Raw genomic sequence first — 18,584 nt, forward strand, 5'->3', positions numbered from 1 at the left:
AAGAGTGTATGAAGTGTCAGACTTCTCAAGCACACTAAAGTCTTCTCTCAGTGTTCCTGTTTTGGGAAGTGCAGTATATCTTCTCTTGTGCAAGAGAAGTTAAAATGCTTGGAAGGTTCTTGCAGTCTTTCAGAGTGTAGAAGTACACGAGGGGGAAATACAGTCAACAATGTAAAATACAAAGACTAAAAAATGCAGAGCTGAAGAGGGAAACTACCACCAGATGAAGAAGCTGTAGCATTAATACAGAGAATTTTCAACATCTGCTGTCATTTTCCATATCATTCCTATTTCAGTTTTCCCTGATTTTTGTTCTTCTAGATTTGTATGATCCTTCACACGCAACCCAGAAAAATAAATCATATTTTCACATCAGCAGAGAGCAAAGCAAGTTACATTTAATAAACTGTTAGACCTATCTGTAAGAAAAGTAAATGTAGAGGTAGAAGTTTACTCATAAGTATTATTAAAACACATACATGTTATAATTTTGAAGATAGTTACAGAACAGTTAATAAAGAGAGTCTCAAAAGTCAGATTGTTCAATATTGTATAAATAGCACGTCATTAATCTCATCTCATTGAATCTTTTCATGCTGGCAGATCTGTGTAAGGGAGTCTAAGGGAAGGAGAGAATATTTCCTCTTAAAGGGAAATAAAGGCTGAAATCTATATAAAGGATACTGAATCTTATGAGAATGATGATGAACTCGGGGGAAACACAAGCTTCAGTAAAAACAAAGCTGTTTTATAGGAATAGAAGTGGACTTGTGTGCCCTGAAATCTATTTCTCCTTGTATAAGAAGAATAAGTAGATCTGGTTTTATAAAGACAATGACCAGAACAAACAAACAAAATGTCTCACAGGATAAAAACTGGCTTTAAATATTTTCCAGTGACCAATTTCAATTACAATTTCTTATACTGAGGAGGAAAAAAAGAAAAAAAAAGACGGAATAAAGCTTTGTAATTGGTCAACACCACATAAATGTAGAAATCTGCTTTACTTCCTTCCACCTCCTTTTGAAAATATAAATGTTATTTAAACATAAACTAATTATTTGTTTTAGTGCAACAATGCACATAGATGTAGCAATGTGCATAAACTGAGAGTCCTAGAAAGTCCTAGAAAGTTTTGCAGCACGTGCCAGAAACCCTATAAAGCAAACATATACAAGTTACTATTGAAATAAGAAGTCATCATACTACAAAACTTATTTAAGTTCAGTATTTCACATTATGGATTAAAGCTCTTTTTCAGTTGGCTTTAAAGCCTTGATCTGGCACATCTCACACTATGGGGGATATCAACTCAGCCTTTGACCAGATTTTATAGATTTGGGGCTAGATATCTGTGTAGACTCTCCTCCTTTTTTGGCATGTGCATAACTGGTATTTATGTGTGACCCTGACATGGCCCTGAGTCAGCATGAGTCACCTTCTCTGCCTGCTTGCTGGCTTTAGCCCACCCTTCATTTGTCCTCACTGTCCTTCTCATTTTTAAGTGCATCGCTAAGCATCATTCCAGGCTCTGTCTAAAGCCCCTCAAAGGGTTCTGCATTATTCCGCACTGTTTGTGCTTGCTGCTCTGGCCTTGCAGCCACTGGCACAGTGAAGCTGGTGTCTGTACAGCCACTCCCACTGCACAGAGGGTGGCCGCCTCTGAGGCAGTTATTGGCAGCGATCCTTGGCCCACACTTGCCCACCCGCAGTGCCTGGGCACCCTGTGGGACAGAGCTGGTTGGCCCCAGTCACAGCTGTGCTAGGAAACTTTTGCTACAAGGGGAGGCACATGCTGATACTGGGGTCTGTGTGCTGGCCTTTTGTTTTTCTAGCATAAATCTTGTTTCTGTCCGTCCATTTAAGCTTTCTTTGCCGTTTACACTCCTTGCATGATGAGTGTAAATCAGGATTAGGATTGATTTTCTCAGAATTTTCTGTGCTGGTGGTCTGGGTAAGTGCCAACTGGCCTGCAGAAATGTGCAGGAGACAATGCCAACTTGGCTGACATCATATTTATGGTGATCTTGGTTGCAGCAAGTTGAACATGAGCCAATAGTGTGCTCTCTCGGGGAGCAGAGGGGCAGCGCTGAGCTCTGCTCTGTGTGACAGCGACAGGGCCCGAGGGAACGGCATGGAGCTGTGTCAGGGGAGGGGCAGCTGGGGGTTAGGGACACGTCATGCACCAGAGGGCGGTGGGCATGGAACAGGCTGCACAGGGCAGCTGCCAGAGTTCAGGGAGTGTGTGTGCAGTAGGGTTTGAATTTTGGGTGGTCCTACGTGGAGCAAGGAGTTGGACTTGGTGACCCTTATGGGTCCCTTCCAATTAAGGATCACAGAATTCTAAGAGTCTATATACTTGGGTGTTCAGTAAGGCTTTCAGGACAAAACTAGAGTCTTTCCTGGAGTGTCAGAGTATGACAGGTCAGCATGTCTTGGGTTGTGTGATACACCACTTGGCTGAACCATTTTTGTGGACTCTAGTTTTATCAATGTGTGCTTGTTCTTCATTTTAAGAGCTTGATTGGAAGAACAGGGGGAATCCTCCTAACTCCCTGCTTCATTCTCCAGCAGCGTTTAGCTGCATGCTCAGCCCTTACCCCTGAAAAGGTGCTGCCAAAAGTTGCAATCAGGCATGGTGCTCCAAGACAGCAGTTTAGTGGTTTGTGAGCATCACATTTAGAGAAGTCTTTGAGTTCTCTAAGGTGTATCATCATGAAGTGTGTTCACAGACTGCACTGGGAACTTGACATGCTGGGTAGGGCATGCTTGTGCCCAACCCAAGATCCTTTAAGTGGTACCTGGGATCTATGCCAGCTGCCTGGATGCTCACAGGTGTGGCTTACCAGATTTTTTATAAAACAGATTTGTTTTCTGTTCTACTCTGGAGGATTATACAAAAAGTCAACTTAGAGATGAAAGAAATCTCATAGGCAGTAGATACGGATCTCAATGGAGCTTATAGAGGTTACATTGTTTTCACAATTGCTGAGCTGAAAGCAAAACAAAAATTTCACAAAATCATAAAATGGCTTGTGTTGGAAGGGACCTCAAACATCCTCTAAGTATAACAAAGGATAAACTCTTTCTGGCAAACTGGGATGTGTGGAGGGGGAACAACTGTTGAATCTGGATGTGACATTGTTCAGTAAATCCAAAAAGCATCAGAACAGTTTGCTTGACTGCTCATTATGGTGCCTCAAATCAGAGATATCAAAGACCTCAAAGCAGGAACAGCTTAATCTTCACTCAGTGCTGCCATCAGGGACAGGTACGGGCAAACACTTCCAGCCTGTACATGTGAATTTTCAGGAGGTTACTAATTGGATTTGACATGGAAGCAATATGGAAATGTACATTTAATGATCTACTTTATTCTCCAGACGATGAATCTGAGAGGGTTAGAATTAGGCAAAGCAGGAAGAAGCACCATATCATTGTATTTTGCTGACACTATCAACATTTGAAGAACATAAATTACAAATTTCCAAGAGGATTCAAGTGAAAATGCATCCTCTAGAGGAGATTGCCAGCAACTGTCAGGCAGATAAACTGCAACTGAACCAGAAATGTGAGGAAAAAAAGAAAGTAGCAGCATTTTGAAATTTCTTCAAAGTAGTCAGGTAAAGACTTTGTTCCTGAAATTCCCCAGCTTCTGATGCTACGTTGGTACAGCCATGACTGTACCATTACTCAGTGTTTGCTTTACGGGCAGACCTTCAGATTAGCTGTGCTAACATCTGATGCAGAGAGTAAAGATACCACATCCTATGTGAGCATACACTAGATGTGAGAAAATGATCTTTGCTGTCCAAATCCTACTTCATATCTATTAAGCTATGTTTGTGTCTGTCCACACTCCCTTCCATTTTGATCATTTTATCTGACACACAGATAGCAAAGCTGAGGTGAGAGGTAACTATACGTCACAGAAACAGGGTAGGAAAGTCATACTTCACTTCATCTCTGTATATGCTGTGTGTACATCTCCATGTACACTCAATTGCAAAATCAGTACGGTTTCCTTAGACATGGGCTAAATCGTTGCATAAACTGCTCATCTATTTTTTATACCAAGTTATCACTAAGTCAATTGTCACCGGCAAGCTGTGTTTAGAAGTAGTTGGGAATCGTTATCCCTTACTTTGCCAGACAACACTGAAACTAAGAACCTTGGTTACTGTTAAGATAGGTCTAGAAGATGTACTGGATAGTTTTTAAAAAGTTGCTATTATCTTAAATAAGATACAGAAGAACCTGTGATGTTCTCAGCGTTTTAAAGTGTCTTTCTCTTATATGTGTGTAAAATGCCCCAGTAACTCCAAAAGAGGAGCTTGAATAGATGGCTACGATAGAAACTGTGTGACTACCCCATAATATGGTCAAGTCAGCAAGCGGCAAAAGAGCCTCTGCCTTGAGTGGCACCTTCAGATACATATGCCTTTAAGTTCCATAATATCAGATTAATGGCAATAGGAGACTTTATTTCTTATTGGGTATGGCTGGAACTCCCCAGGCGTAGGAGGAGGAGCTGCCAAGTTAAACCAGAAGTGGGACTGCGCACGTAAGCAGTGGAGACTGAGTACAGAAGGTAAGTACAGGCTTCTAAACTCCCTATTCTTTAAGTGTTTGGGCTACCATATAGAGCAAGAAAGATCTTTTTAATCAGGAAACTAATCCTGACGTGTGAATCACATCTGGGTAAAGCAGATTCTTAAGCGCTGAGAGAGAGAATAGGACAGAAATATGGAGTTTAGACAAAAATGGTAAATGTATACGTATGTAGATACATCCGCTTTCTTTTGTGCTTGAAGCAGTGGTGATTTGTGCATTTCCACCAAAGTGCTGATGCTGAGAGCTTGACTGCACCTGCATTTCCTGACAAGCACCAGGCTGTCTTTTCGGTAGGACAAAGGTCTTCAGCAAGTTTGGAATGGTATTTGCCCATCTCCAGTGGCAACAGGCAAATGGGCATGTATCCAAGACTCAGCTTCTGATCCAGGCACTGTAACACAAGTGTAGATAGGTGTGTGGCGGGGCCCTTTGTAGTCAGTGGTGATGTTTGATGGATCTAAGACTGAGAAGGCTACAAAAAAAACCCAAGTATTTCTTTCTGTGTCAGAGGTTTAAGATTATTAAAATCCATTAATGGCTGATGGAGTTATTATTTATTTTAGAAAGCTGCAGCTGATGGCAAGTTTTTATTGTCTACTTGTGATTACTCTTCACATAATTCAATGGTATACAGAATTTCTCATTCATGTAAAACAATAAAATGTTGCCTAATGCTTTTCATTCCCTATGTTTTCCTGTGCAGTTGTAGAACCCTTGGCTGTGTAGTTAACGTCTTATTTACTGTACGTTTTGGTGCATTACAAGCAGGGTCAGTGTGTGTTGAAATGATATGACACAATGTTTCTGATAAGCATGGTAATGAAGAGGCACCAGTTAGCTGTGGATAGATAGATAAACTGCACAGTCACGTCAGAAAAACTATTTGCTCAGCATGTGTAGAAACGAATGCAACCACTGACTTACAGTGACTTACACTTACTAATTAGCAACAGTTGTTTGTGTTCTAAAACTGGAGGTGATATTTTCTCTTTTGTATTCCGATTATGTTGTCAAAATCACATGTAAAAGCACAACTACGTTTTTACCAGAATTGTTCTGATTGCTCTTTAAAATGGAGTTTTGGCAAAGGATTGTCTGAATGTACTTCATTTTAAGCACACTTAAAAAGCAGTGTGATTTGAAGAAAATATCAGTAGAACGCGCTGAACCTTATTTAAATGGGAAATGAAGTGTGGGTGCAGTCATGTGATAGCAACAGTATGAGAATTGCAGCTTTTGTTTTCAGCTCTGAGAAAATTGAAATCATCTGTAGGATTTCTGTTTGTTTTTATCTTGTTTTGTTTTTAGAACATCCTTAAGCTTTTTTTCTCCCATTCTGTAGTGTATGACACTAACTTGTTTGTGAAAGGGGAATTCTAGTCCCATTTTTTTAGCAATTAGGGCAATGGAACACAGAAATTAAGGTAAATATGTGTTCCAGCTTCAACACAAACAGCCCATTTGTTTGTCCATACTGCATGAAGTAGGTTCATACCAACTTTCTGTCTGTGCCACAGTCCCTCTTGGTGCAAAGGTGTGTGCTATGAGGGAGCTGCAGAGATCATGGTATGCAGGCCCATGGGCACACCTACTCCCTTGTGCCCTGGGATACATTTTGGGGGAACTTGCAGCCAGGTTGCAGGTATGGTTTTGGGGGAGACCATAAGCACTGAGGAGACGGGCTGAGGCTGTTCAAGACAACTGATCTAGCAACTATTTAGTGGTTGGCAACCCTGCCCCTGGCAGGCAGTTTGAAACCAGATGATCTTTGAGGTCTCTTCCAACTCAAGCTATTCCATGGTTCTGTGCCATGGCAGCTCAACCTGCCTCTTGGAACAGAGGGGGAAGATCAATGATTCATTTACGTAAGATAAGAAGTGGGTGACAGATGAAGCTGCATGATGCGTTCTGACATCTGGCAAAAAAAAAAAAAAAAAAAAAAAAAAAGCTAGGAACATTTCAGCCTAGCAGTATAACACCTTTTCTTTTCCCTCTTTTCACTGGGGATCGTGGCAATGATTGTCACTGAGTAACTGCCTTGAGGGCATGGTGGATTTCCAGCGGCTTTATATTAATGTCTCGTAATACAGTGAGGTTCCCCCTCCAGCTCAGTATTCAGATTGCTTGTTTAAACATGTCTGTTTTTGCAGATGACCAAGAAAACCCCTTCATAGTAGCACTGGAAAGGTTTTACCACTCAGCACATCTTTCCTTTCCTAGTATATGACAAGAGGTAGTAGCCTCGGGCTGAGCCAGGAGAGGTTCAGATTGGAAATTAGGAAACATTTCTTCTTAGAAAGAGTGGTGAGGCAATGGCACAGGCGCCCGGGGAGGTGGTGGAGTCACAGTCCCTGGAGGTGTGCAGGAACTGTGTGGATGTGTCACTGAGGGACGTGGTTAGTGAGCATGGTGGGGATGGGTTGACAGGTGGAATAGATGTCTCAGTGGTCTTTTCCAACCTTAATGATTCTATGATTCTATAGTCTCTCTTGTCACTAATCCATCTCTCATATTTTAAGTCAAATAATGTACACTTGCAGCAGATGTAGTGAGAATAAAAGGTTTTTCTCTTTTTTCCCCCCAAATAATGGTACTTACACTTGCTTTATGAGATCTTTGTTTTCAGCTTAATATTTTTCAAGGTACGGGGAGCTCAGAAGCATGTCGGAGAAGCCCAGGCTCACCTATATCAATGGAAGAGGGCGAATGGAGTCCATCCGATGGCTGCTAGCTGCAGCTGGAGTGGAGGTTGGTTGACACTCAGCTTTTTAAATGAACACTGTGAAACAATTTAATATGCACACAGGGAATAAGGGTGCAAAAGGGTGAATAAATTCATCTTCAAATTAATTTAGGTTTGTACCTACCCTGTTCAGTGGCTGGTATTTGGGATGCAAACTCAATGGAGCTTTGGGTTTCCCAGAGGTAACATCAGTCTAGTGGGTCTAAACAGGGATTTTTTAAAAGGCCTTTAATGAATCTCAGTTTTCCAGCTGTGCAAAATCACTTTTGCTCAGTCTCATTTAGATTGCAGTTGCAAAGTGTATAAAAAAAAAAGGATGTTGTTGACCCACATTCTCTTGGGGTGGTGTTAGAAGGCGCTGATTTACCTTGTGCTTCCCTTGGCACTGGCTGCAGTCTGCTCTTCCCTCTAGATGTCTGTGTCTTACTTCTGCTTGCACTCCAGTAATTTCTGAATCAGTGCAACCAGGCAGAAGTGGCCAGGTCCTTCCGCTGCTATCCAGCCGTGGGGATGGGTGGAGAGTCCTCAGGGGATTCACAGTCAAACAGCACAGCCGAAGCCTCAACTCATCGTGTTTTGCTTGGCTGGTTTGTTCTGCTCGAGGTTATGTGCAGTCAATTGGAGAAAAATGTCAGAAACATAAAGAGCTCTTCTCTCTTCTTTTCCAGTTTGAAGAAATTTTTCTGCAAACAAGAGAGCAGTTACTGAAGTTAGGCCAAGGTAAGACTGTGATGCTTGAGGCTTTGGCAATCAGAAAGTTGCTTGTATTTAGCTACATTTGTGATTTAAAAGCAGTTTACTTAAACCAAAGCAAACTTCTAAGAATACATCTTGAATGCCGAAATGCTGGTTTTGTGTAATCTGTTCTTTGCAGTACCAAATAACTCCTATGAGATTGAAGTCATAGCTTCTATGACTGTGGTCACAGTAACACATTAAATATGGTTAGCACTGGGAAGTTTAAGGTAGGATTTGACAAGACAGTAAGGGGGCCAGCTGTGCTGGATGAGCCAGAGCCATGAATCTTCCCCCAAATAAGTCTGACGTGGTCCAAGCAGCCAGAAAACCTTTACATAAACTGTAGGAGTGAGACCAGATCCCAACAGCAAACCCCCAGCCACTGGCCTTCATACTTGCTCAGCTGAAGCCCAGTTTGAAGTCCTCTGCACCACCCTGGAGGGGGAAGGCCTCGCTGCCCAGGTGGGGAAGGAGCTGGGCCTGTGAGGAGCACTGCCAGGTGTGCCTGTCCTGAACTTTTCCTGCTGCCCAAGACAGGAACACCCCAGCACAGCAGAGAGACACCCTGAAAAGGACTTGACTGTGTTCGGGCTGTCCACTCAGATGGGGAAAGCTGTGTTTAAAGAAAAGATGAAAACAAAACTAAAATGAACGAAACAACAGCAATAAAAAAGTGGCATCAGTAAGATCAGTTGTAGCTCTAGCTGGCTGGGAATCTGATGATGTGGGAGGGTTGTGTGCTGTAAAGACAACAAATATAGCCCTAAATACAATAGTTTAGGTAGTATATAGTTAGGTACCCAAATCTGAATTTCCTTCTTAAAGATATATAACCCAAAGAATGGCATGATTCTGCGTTTAGTAATGAAGCCTATCTGTAGCCAGAGAAAAGAATTAAGTGGCAATAAAAAGGACAGGGAAGTCTTCTAAGGAAAATGAAGGCTCTTCATGTATATATGTATACTGAGCTTAAGAGGCTCAGAGCAAAAAGAGAAAGGCTGGCTTTGATATGATAAGTTGAAGAAAGACGAATATTAGTCATTTGGTGGAGTACTGCCAGATGATCAGAGCAGGACTGAACATGAGTAACCACCACTCCCTCTACCTCCAGTTTTTTTCTCTCTCCTTGCCAGTGAGCCTTGTGCCAGGAAGCCCTGAGTTCAGACTTCAGAGTACTGTTACCACTGGCCAGGTGTGGCCCTGGCCTGTGCCAACTGAAGATCTTCTAGCAATCCTCCAGCACTTTCTGGGATTCAGCCCAGGCCAGGAACTGTTCCTGGTTTTTCAGTTCCAGCTGTATCTTGCAGCCAGACAGCTGCTTTAGAGACTGAGATACGCCAGTACATCACCCTGGCCAGGCCTGTACCCACTAGCCTGAGACCTGCTGGCTTGTCTTGACCTACATAGCCACAGGTTGATGTCGAGAAACATTGCTGTTCTGTGGCAAACAGGCCTGCAGGTTATTGCTCTTTAATGTATGCCCACAGACTATCATCAGACACACAATACAGTCAGCAAAATGAGTGGCAAACTGCTTTAAATCCTGCATGTATGTTATGTGCAGTGGTTATGTGAAGAGGTCCCATTGCAAAACCAGGAGAAGCAGCCCACTAATGGTCATAAGAGAAAAATTCTTCTTTGTAGAGAAGAAACAAACCAGGCATTCAATGTTCTCACATTTGCTGCACTATATTTCTTGTCAAGGGGCAGAAAGTCAGATTTATTCTCCACTTAGTGCAACTTCTATTGAAGTATGAGAAGTATACTTATATAGCTGCTATTTTTCCCATCCTATGTTATTTCTGCTAGATAGGGGACTTCTTATAGGTGATATTCTTTCCTAATCTGCAGAGGTGTGTTCTGGTAAGACATGATGACACAGGATCATTCTGTTAATGTCTATGAGAAATAAATGAGCTATTCCTTGCCACAAAGAGAGTGAGAATTTAAGCTGTAAATTAGTGATGTAATGAAGATTTTTTATTAATTCTTGGTTAGCAGAGTATTATAGTAGCTCCGTAAAGAAGAGAGTAGGTAAAGGTGCCATAAATTCTTCTACTTGGAAGAAATGCACTAGTAATAATGACCAAGCAATTCAAATAAATGCTTAACTTTGAGCAATGCAAAGTGGCAGCTGTCTGCTTGGATTTAGAGCTTCTGTGTGATTTTAACAGGTCAGGATTGTTCTTTGGATGCCCATAAACAGGTAAATGGAGCAGGGAGTATCTCCAAAGTTGGCAAATGAGATCAGCAGAAAACTGCACTAGAAAAGATTGGCTTTGCTATGCCAAACACAAAGTCTCAGCACAGCCTTGCTAAAGGATCAGACTGCTTCCAGCACTGGGGAAAACAGGGCTTGTCAGCACAGGGGCAAGAGGGGATGGTGGTAGCACGGCTGGATGGGTTTGAGTTGTTGTGAAATGACACTGGGGACAGACAGGCCTGTAATGGAAATCTACAGGGATGCTCAAAGTCCTGTTTCTGGAGCAACTATGCAAAACTTAGTGAAGCAGCAAGCTGCTGTCACACTCTCCGTCCCTGGCTTCACAATGAATCTAGCACTGCTGCTCCCAGTGCCCTGACCTTTCCCTTTGTCCCAGTAGCTTAATCTTACTGTGGTACTACCCCTTTTTTTATTTCCATCCTTGTTTATGTGCCTGCCAAGGAACTGATCTGCATTCAAAATAATTGGGCTTTTTGTTCTGAAGTTCAGATTTGACACAGCTCTTCATTCTCCTCAGGTCCCTGGGGCTGGAACTGGTGGGTCAGCCTTCTCCTGCCAGCAGGGCCAGCGACCAGGAGTGCAAGGGAGTGGTGCCAGCTCCCATCAGGCAGTGCAGCTCTGGCAAAGCTGCAAAGCATGGGGCCCAGCTGCACCTCTCTGACCAAGCTGCAAACCTGATGCCTACCAGACAGCATTTAATCTTTCCCACAGTGTTAATTAACCACATGGAGTTTCTGAATTAGGGCATGATCTACTCTGCAAAAGAAATGCACTCTCCTGTAAAGCTAGAATTCCAGGAGGAATTAACAAGCTCTCATTCGACTTTGTGTCCTAGATGGATCCCTGATGTTCCATCAATTGCCGCTGGTTGAGATCGACGGGATGAAGTTGGTGCAGTGCAGAGCCATCCTCAGCTACATAGCAGGGAAATACAATCTCTATGGGAAAGACTTGAAGGAGAGAGCCCTGTACGGTGACACTTCCTCTTGCTAAATGAGCAATCTGTTATTTGATAGCTGCATTGCACTGAACAAATGCAACCCTGTAAATCCAATAGAAAGGTGTGAGAAAGGCTAAGCAACAAAGCAGCCTTTGTTTAGGTTTTAACCACTGCTTATGAAATGCTGTTGAATAGAAACAGGCTTTTAGTCCTTTTAAAACTTACTTAGCTTTATTTTGTATTTAGTTTTGACTATGAAATTTGGCACTGTGATGGTGATATACAATTCCTGTAAGTTGCCTTAGTTAATTGGAATACAGATGAAATAACTCCCATGCTGTTGTCTGTTGCCTTCCCCCAAACAGGATTGACATGTATGTGGAAGGAATATCAGATCTGATGCAATTGATTTTGATGTTTCCTTTCTCTCCACCTGAGGCAAAGGAGAAAAATATTGCCACAATTGCAGAGAAGGCAACAGAGAGGTACTTCCCTGTCTTTGAAAAGGTATGTGATGGAGAGGATGTGCCCAGAAAACTTGTATTTACAGTTATCAGAAACTTTCCCAAAAGTAAGAACATACTTGTGGTACAGTTTGATCCAGATTCTCAGTCCTCTTGGCTCTCACAAAGAAGGGGTAATGATACAGCAAATCTTCTGTTTGTTAGCTTATTTTGTCAGGGATGTAATACTGTTTAATACTGTTACAGCCACCAAGCAAACAAAGTGAAATGTTTTCAGTTTACACAGCATATCTTCTTGCAGATGTAAAAGCAAGCACATATGTTGTTGGTTTTTTTTTTCTGTGAGAGAAAATTCCACTCTTGTATTTGTTCAGAGCACATCTCTCTGCTATCCCTCAGTTGAAGAATGCAAAAAATCCCTTGCAAATAAATCAGATAGAGAGACAAAAACACTGAGGTATTAGGACTGCTTTAGTAAAATAACAGCCTCAGATTTCTGCATGCCTCACTTGCAGAAACAGCAAACCAAACCCACAAGACCTGGCAACACTGTTCACTTTTGTAACATTCATTTAGTTTTGATGGAAAACAATAATAAAGGCTGAACATCCTAGAAGTTCCTATTACTATAACAACTTGCTCCCAGAGGCAGAGATTTTCTTTGGTTAGCTATTGTGATTTTGCCTACTAAGTTTGTTTCCTGTATGTTGAACAGAACCATAAATTAAATATCTAAATGGCAATTTTACGAATTTTCTCCAATTCCTTCTTATCTCTATTTATAACCTTATATCTGATAATAGCTTATTTAAGCATGTGGTTTTGTCTGTTTTCCCAGTACCAATCGTCACCCATCATTACGAAATGACCAGAGTTTGTAATATGTGTACTAAAAGTTCTGATTTTTTCCAACAACAGTGAAATGATTTGGGCTTACAGATCTCTAGCTAAAAAGTGAAACTTCACTTATAATCACTTACGGTCACTGATTAGCTCTACAGCTGTGCCATAAGGCTTAGCTGCCAGGTATTATCTGCAACCCATGCTCTCTTGTATTCTACAGGTCTTGAAACAGCATGGCCAAGACTTTCTTGTGGGAAACCGATTCAGCTGGGCAGATGTTCAGCTCATGGAAGCCATTTTAGCAGTGGAGGAGAAAGTACCTTCTGTGCTTTCTGGGTTTCCTCAGCTGCAGGTAATGATGTTATTGAACATGTTTGTGTTCAGGAACCACACAGTACAAAGATCTCAAAGATTTCATGAAGGGACAGTCCTGCAGTGACTGTCTCTCCATTCTGCAAACTACCAGTGTTTGTGTTTGTTTAACATAAAGCACAGCAGGGAATAGATTTTGTTGATTTGTTGTAAGGCATCGTGCCCCTGTTTAAGGCATATCTCTCCCTCTTCAAGTGGCTTATGCCATCTCAGTAGAAATCAATGTCATTCTAAGGAAACCACTTATCTAAGCTGCCCTGTTTTCATTTTTCTGTCTCCTGCTCGTAAATACTATCTAATACTAATAACAAACTATGTCTGTGACATAGACTGACATGTTAGAATATGATAGAGCATGCCATTTTCTGTACTGGCTGATATTATAAGTGGGATTTAATTAACTTTACTACAGCATGGCTAGAAATTCAAGCCCTGACCAAAACAAACAAACAAACAAACAAACAAACAAAAAACAACCACAGTTTGCTTTCAGTAATCAACTTAATATCATCAAGGATGAATTTTCTGCTTTTGTAAGATGTGCAAAATCTGCAGCCAAGTGGAAGTAGGGCAATCAGAAATCAGAAAATTCCAGATGTGCAGCATGCTGTAGAGCCCAGTGCTCGAGCAAACCTGCAGGAGTAAGAGCTGTGATACAGTGGATCCAAATAGTCTGAGACTAAAAGAAGCAAATACTGTTCAGTAGTTCAACCTTGTGCCTGTAGTCTTGGTAAACAGAGCAGTGCAAGCAATGCAAATTTAGACTGATAATGCCATGCTTGAGATCAATGCTTTGTGCTTAAAAACAGTTAACCTAAAGGATGCACTCAAAGACTTCGGCTTTGATCCCATGAACAAAATAAACAGTCCAGCATCAGACTATCCTAACTGGAATTTCTGCTTGGTACTTGTGGAAAAGGAGCTGGGAGGCGATGTGATATTCTCCCCTCCCCCTGCAAATCCCAACCCCAGCAGTTTGAATTTAGCATGACAGAATAAGCTGCTTTAGCAACAAAGTTGGCAGAATTTTGTGACAGACTGCAACCTGTGCACCATTTTTCAGCCTCAGGAAATTCTGGCCCCTAGCTCCCATCTTTTGGGAAAATATCTTGTCCACCAGGTATGGGCACTGTTTGTCTGACATGACTTGAATCATAAGGATGCCTTTATTGCCAGAAGAGAAAATACTTATATTGGTGGTTTTTTACTTCACAGTTTTTTTCTTGCTCCTTCCTGCATTCTCCCTTATCTTTCCAGTGCTTGTAAGGAAGAAGAAATGTTCATACATTTGCCAGCAAGAAATGGCTGTTGTTCTGTGAAGCTCCTCTCTCTTAGTCTTATTGTCAGAGAAGGTTCTCATGTGCATAATATTGCTGAGCTAACTGTGGGATCTCCAGATGCTCAAAATCTGCTCCAGTGGGTCCTCTCAGACTGTACAGTGAGATAAGGCATCTCTTGTCATCTGAGATGCTCAAGTCATCCTCATCTTGGCCACCAGACAAAACCCTAGAAGGAAACTGGCCTGAGGCCCATGCTATATTTGCCAGCTCCATATAAATAATTTGGCTGTGTTGAGTGAGACACATAGCACAAGAAGCCTGCACAGGACAACTGAGTTGAGCAAAGAAATGGCTTCCAGCCATTTCACCTTCACCCATGCAGTCTTAGAAGTGCCTTGTGGTAAAAACAGAAATCACATTGCTAATTTGGTTTTCCTAGGTGGTAAGTTTGCACCATCATAAGAAGCAATGGGAAAAAAGAAAGAAAGAAAGAAAGAAAGGAAGAAAGAAAGAAAGAAAGAAAGAAAGAAAGAAAGAAAGAAAGAAAGAAAGAAAGAAAGAAAGAAAGAAAGAAAGAAAGAAAGAAAGAAAGAAAGAAAGAAAGAAAGAAAGAAAGAAAGAAAGAAAGAAAGAAAGAAAGAAAAAAGGACATGATCTTAGTTAGTTCACATGGACCTTTCAAACTAATCCCTGATGCTCCTAGATACTGCAGTTTTGCCTCCAGTTTCTTGCAGACCGTGGAGATCTAGGTGTTGCTTGCTCCAACACTGCTTTTGCTGGTAAGAATAAGCATTTGGCATCAGCTGGGTTCTTCTCGTGTTAGGCAGGAGAAGCCCGCGTAGACCTGCTCAGCGCCTGAACGAATCTATTCTACCAGCAGGGGGAAGAAGCTGTCCAGTGTCCTATGTATGGAACGTTGCTGCTCACGTCATCGGGACTTATCTCTCTCGCTTTTATTTTTCAGGCTTTTAAAACCAAAATGAGCAACATGCCTACAATTAAGAAGTTCCTGCAGCCTGGCAGCCCAAGAAAACCCCCACCAGATGAAAATTATGTAGCAACTGTGATGAAAATTTTTAAGCTAGACTGAGTGCAATGTTAACTTCACTAAGTCCCAAAGTGCTGGGAAGAAAGACATCAAAACCCAAACTCTTAAAGGAAGTAGGAAACTCAGTAAAGTTTTACTGTACTTAAAAGCAATGGTAGAAATAAATAGAAGAGTGAAATAAAGCATTCTGTTTACTCTGGCAATGTGACAGCAGATTTGCCTTTTTAGGTGTCTAACGCTTTGCAGCACATGCAAACAAAGCAGAATGGAAGCAAAGAACTCTGTCAGAGTAAGGAACTTAATCCTTTGTAAGGAGAGTGATGAAGTGCTAGCATGGCAGAATGATCCAAGGGATGGAACACCTACGCTGTGAGGACAGGCTGGGAGAGCTGGAGCTGTTCATCCTGGAGGAAAGAAGGCTCCAGGGAGACCTGAGAGCACTGCAACAGGTTGCCCAGAGAGGTGGTGAACATCCCATCCTTGGAAACATTCAAGGTGGGGCTGAATGTCTCTGAACAATCTGATCTAGCTGTAGATGTCCCTCTTCATTGCAGGAGAGTTGGATCAAATGATCTTTAAAGGTCCCTTCCAACCCAGAATATTCCATCTCTATGATTCTGTGAAAATAGGCTTCAAAATAACGACTACAGAAGAGAACAAAGAGAAAAAAAGAAATTGGAAAAAATTTGAAAGATGTATTTGGTAAAGAGAAAAGAGAATAATGAACCTTCTTTGCAGATTGCTTGCTCTACAGCATACTCACCATGGTCTCCCAGGCAGCAGAATATGCATGCTCTCTTCAGAGCTGCACCAGTGTAGACAGCTGAGACCACTGTTCCTTCAACAGAGATGGGCTAGCCAAAATTTTGGTTCTTCTGCAAACACAGTGAGAAGAAACAGTAGCAGAGTCACAGCTAGAAGACATTGTTTAATTGAACATATCCATTTCTCTGCTTCTGAAGTAATACAAAAATGTCTGTTTTATTCACCTTTTCCCTACATCTTTACATTAGCTGTAAAACAAAAGGAATTACTTGTTTTAGGGTGCAGTAAGATGAAATGGGGTCTTCAACTGAATGTAGAATCACAGAATCACCAAGGTTTAAAAAGACTTCCAGAAAGTCCAACTGTGCACCTATCACCAATATTTTCCCACTAAACCATGTCCCTTAGTAAAACATCTAAATGTTTCTCGAACACCTCCAGGGATGGTGACTCCACCATCTCCCTGAGCAGCCTGATCCAGTGCCTGACTACTTTTTCAGAGAAGAAATCTTTTCTAATGTCCAACTTGAGTTTCCCCTTGTACAACTAGAGGCCATTCCCTCTAGTCCTATCACTAATTATGCAGAAGAGGTTGATCCCCACCTTGTCACAACCTCCCTTTGGGTAGTTGTAGAGGTCTATAAGGTCTCCCCTGAGCCTCCTCTTCTCCAGGCTGAACAATCCCAGTTCCTTCAGTCACTTCTCATAATATTTGTGCTCCAGACCCCTCACAACATCTCTGTCATTCTCTGGACACACACCAGAGCATCAATGTCCCTCCTGTGGTGAGGGACTCGAAACCAAACACAGCACTCAAGGTGCAGCCTTACCAGTGTTGAGTACAGGCAAATGATCACCTCCCTGCACCTCCTGGCAGCACTATTTCTGATATACGCCAGGATGCCATTGGCCTTTTTGGAAACCTGGGCACACTGCTGGCTGATGTTCAGATGGCTGTTGACTAATATCCCTAGATCCTTCTCCTTCTTGGGGCTTTCCAGCTTGTAGTGTGCTGCGGTTGCTATGGCCAAAGTGCAGGACGTGGCACATGGTCTTGTTGAACTTCATCCCACTGGCCTCAGCCCAGCAATCCAGCCTGTATAGATCAAATATGCTCTGCATTTTATCAAAGGCAAGTTATCTTTTACTGCTACTTTTGATACCATTGTGTATTTTTTTGGTTATGAACTGCAAACTGAAACTCGTCTTTTTGCAGTACTTCTCCATCTGAAGCCAAGCCTATGTCTAAGTACATCTGTAACACAGTGAGTGCTAGCAAATTCTTTATTCACGTGCATCTTCATACTCCAGGCATAAATAGAACTGAAGTAGAAAATATCCTTACATGAGTTATTCCTGTGTGTGTAAGGTGGAGAGATCCTGTAAATATTATTACAGTTGTAAAATTTTAAAAATAAAAACACAGCATGTCCCTCAGTGTTATCAAGACTATAGGCAAGCTAAACAAGATAGCTAATTTTCTGAAAATAGATGTACTGGAAATACTCTAGCACATCCTGTTTGCAATTCAACTGTGTAGAGATACAGAGCGTTAATGACAACTGCATTTCTGGAAGAATGGAGCTGTATGGGATAGGACATGGCATAGGCACAGAGAGCACCAGCAGTTTAACAAGCCATACTGATGGTCCAGGCTCCATGCAGTATGAGAGAGAAGGCAGCAAATACAGACTTACTGTACTGGGTGCAAAAGTCTTTCTTTCCATGCCCACCTTGAGTTTCAAAGCAGAAGTTTGTATTGCCCATCAGTTCTCCACTTTTCATCCCTTTTACCTCCCAACTGCTGAGGGAAAAACTAACAGTCATGCAGCTGACATCTCTCCCTCTAGGGTATTGAGTACGTAACAGAATGGGAGCAAACTAGAGGGAATGTGAAGAAAATCTCAAAGCAGGAAGTGTGCTTCTGAGGGGAGAGAGTCGTGATGGAGCTATTTTAATGATAACTGCAGGGCTATCTTGCGTAAACTTATCCTTGAGTTTAAAAGATTGTTTGGTGAATACCTACCCAGCTGGATTCCAAGGGTGGAACTCATGAGAAATGTGTAGTGGGATTGAATGTGTGAGTTGGAATTTTCAGGTGTGCCGAACACATGCAGTGACAGTTCAAAAAAACCAAGAAGTATCCAGTTGGTTTGAATAGTACAGAACACTAGATGTGTCCTCTGTGTCTGCAAGAAGGCAGGGCCGGGTGTATCCCTGCAGGTCTCCTTAGTCACAGCTGAAGCTCCCTTCCCTACATTCCCTCCTCCTCCTCCTATGAATACGCTAACACAGTGCAGTTTGTGCATGCACCAATTTCCCTTACATTTTAAAGACTGGCTTGGATTTTTGAGCGTAGCTGCAGCCCAAGCCAAAGGAATTCTGACACATTTTATGGGAGAGGAAAATTCACAAGATTTGATGATGCAAAACATTCTTATGCTTGCTCAGGAAATCAGTATTGTATATGAGAATCCAATTATTACATAGGTCTGTCTTCTTATTTTAAAGGAAGACTCCAAATGGGAACAGGCTGTTGGCCAGCAGCAGCAC

General features: G+C 41.9%; 1 protein-coding gene across 3 annotated transcripts; it reads left to right on the plus strand.

Moving 5' to 3' along the window:
* The first annotated feature begins 4,510 nt into the window (after positions 1-4,510).
* On the plus strand, positions 4,511-15,469 carry GSTA3 (glutathione S-transferase). Of its 3 annotated transcripts, none has more exons than XM_085216927.1 (7): positions 4,511-4,591; positions 7,241-7,362; positions 8,026-8,077; positions 11,155-11,287; positions 11,625-11,766; positions 12,787-12,918; positions 15,183-15,469. In XM_085216927.1, the coding sequence occupies exons 2-7, from the start codon at positions 7,276-7,278 to the stop codon at positions 15,306-15,308; spliced, it is 672 nt and encodes a 223-aa protein (XP_085073053.1). In that variant the 5' UTR covers positions 4,511-4,591; positions 7,241-7,275; the 3' UTR covers positions 15,309-15,469. The 3 variants fall into 3 exon arrangements, with proteins under 3 accessions (XP_085073053.1, XP_085073054.1, NP_001290086.1); XM_085216928.1 differs by having other exon boundaries at positions 4,554-4,591; positions 7,257-7,362; NM_001303157.1 differs by lacking the exon at positions 4,511-4,591 and having other exon boundaries at positions 7,276-7,362; positions 15,183-15,308.
* The last annotated feature ends 3,115 nt before the right edge of the window (positions 15,470-18,584 follow it).

The sequence above is a fragment of the Meleagris gallopavo genome, chromosome 2 (genome assembly GCF_905368555.1).
Source record: "Meleagris gallopavo chromosome 2, MGAL_WU_HG_1.1, whole genome shotgun sequence".
NCBI lineage: Eukaryota > Metazoa > Chordata > Aves > Galliformes > Phasianidae > Meleagris > Meleagris gallopavo.

Excerpts from the sequence above, each read along its gene's own strand:
- GSTA3 (XM_085216927.1), top strand. The coding sequence starts at position 7,276 with ATGTCGGAGAAGCCCAGGCTCACCTATATCAATGGAAGAGGGCGAATG. Across the intron at positions 7,363-8,025 it reads TAGCTGCAGCTGGAGTGGAG|TTTGAAGAAATTTTTCTGCA; the intron begins GTTGGTTGACAC and ends CTTCTTTTCCAG. Across the intron at positions 8,078-11,154 it reads GTTACTGAAGTTAGGCCAAG|ATGGATCCCTGATGTTCCAT; the intron begins GTAAGACTGTGA and ends TTTGTGTCCTAG.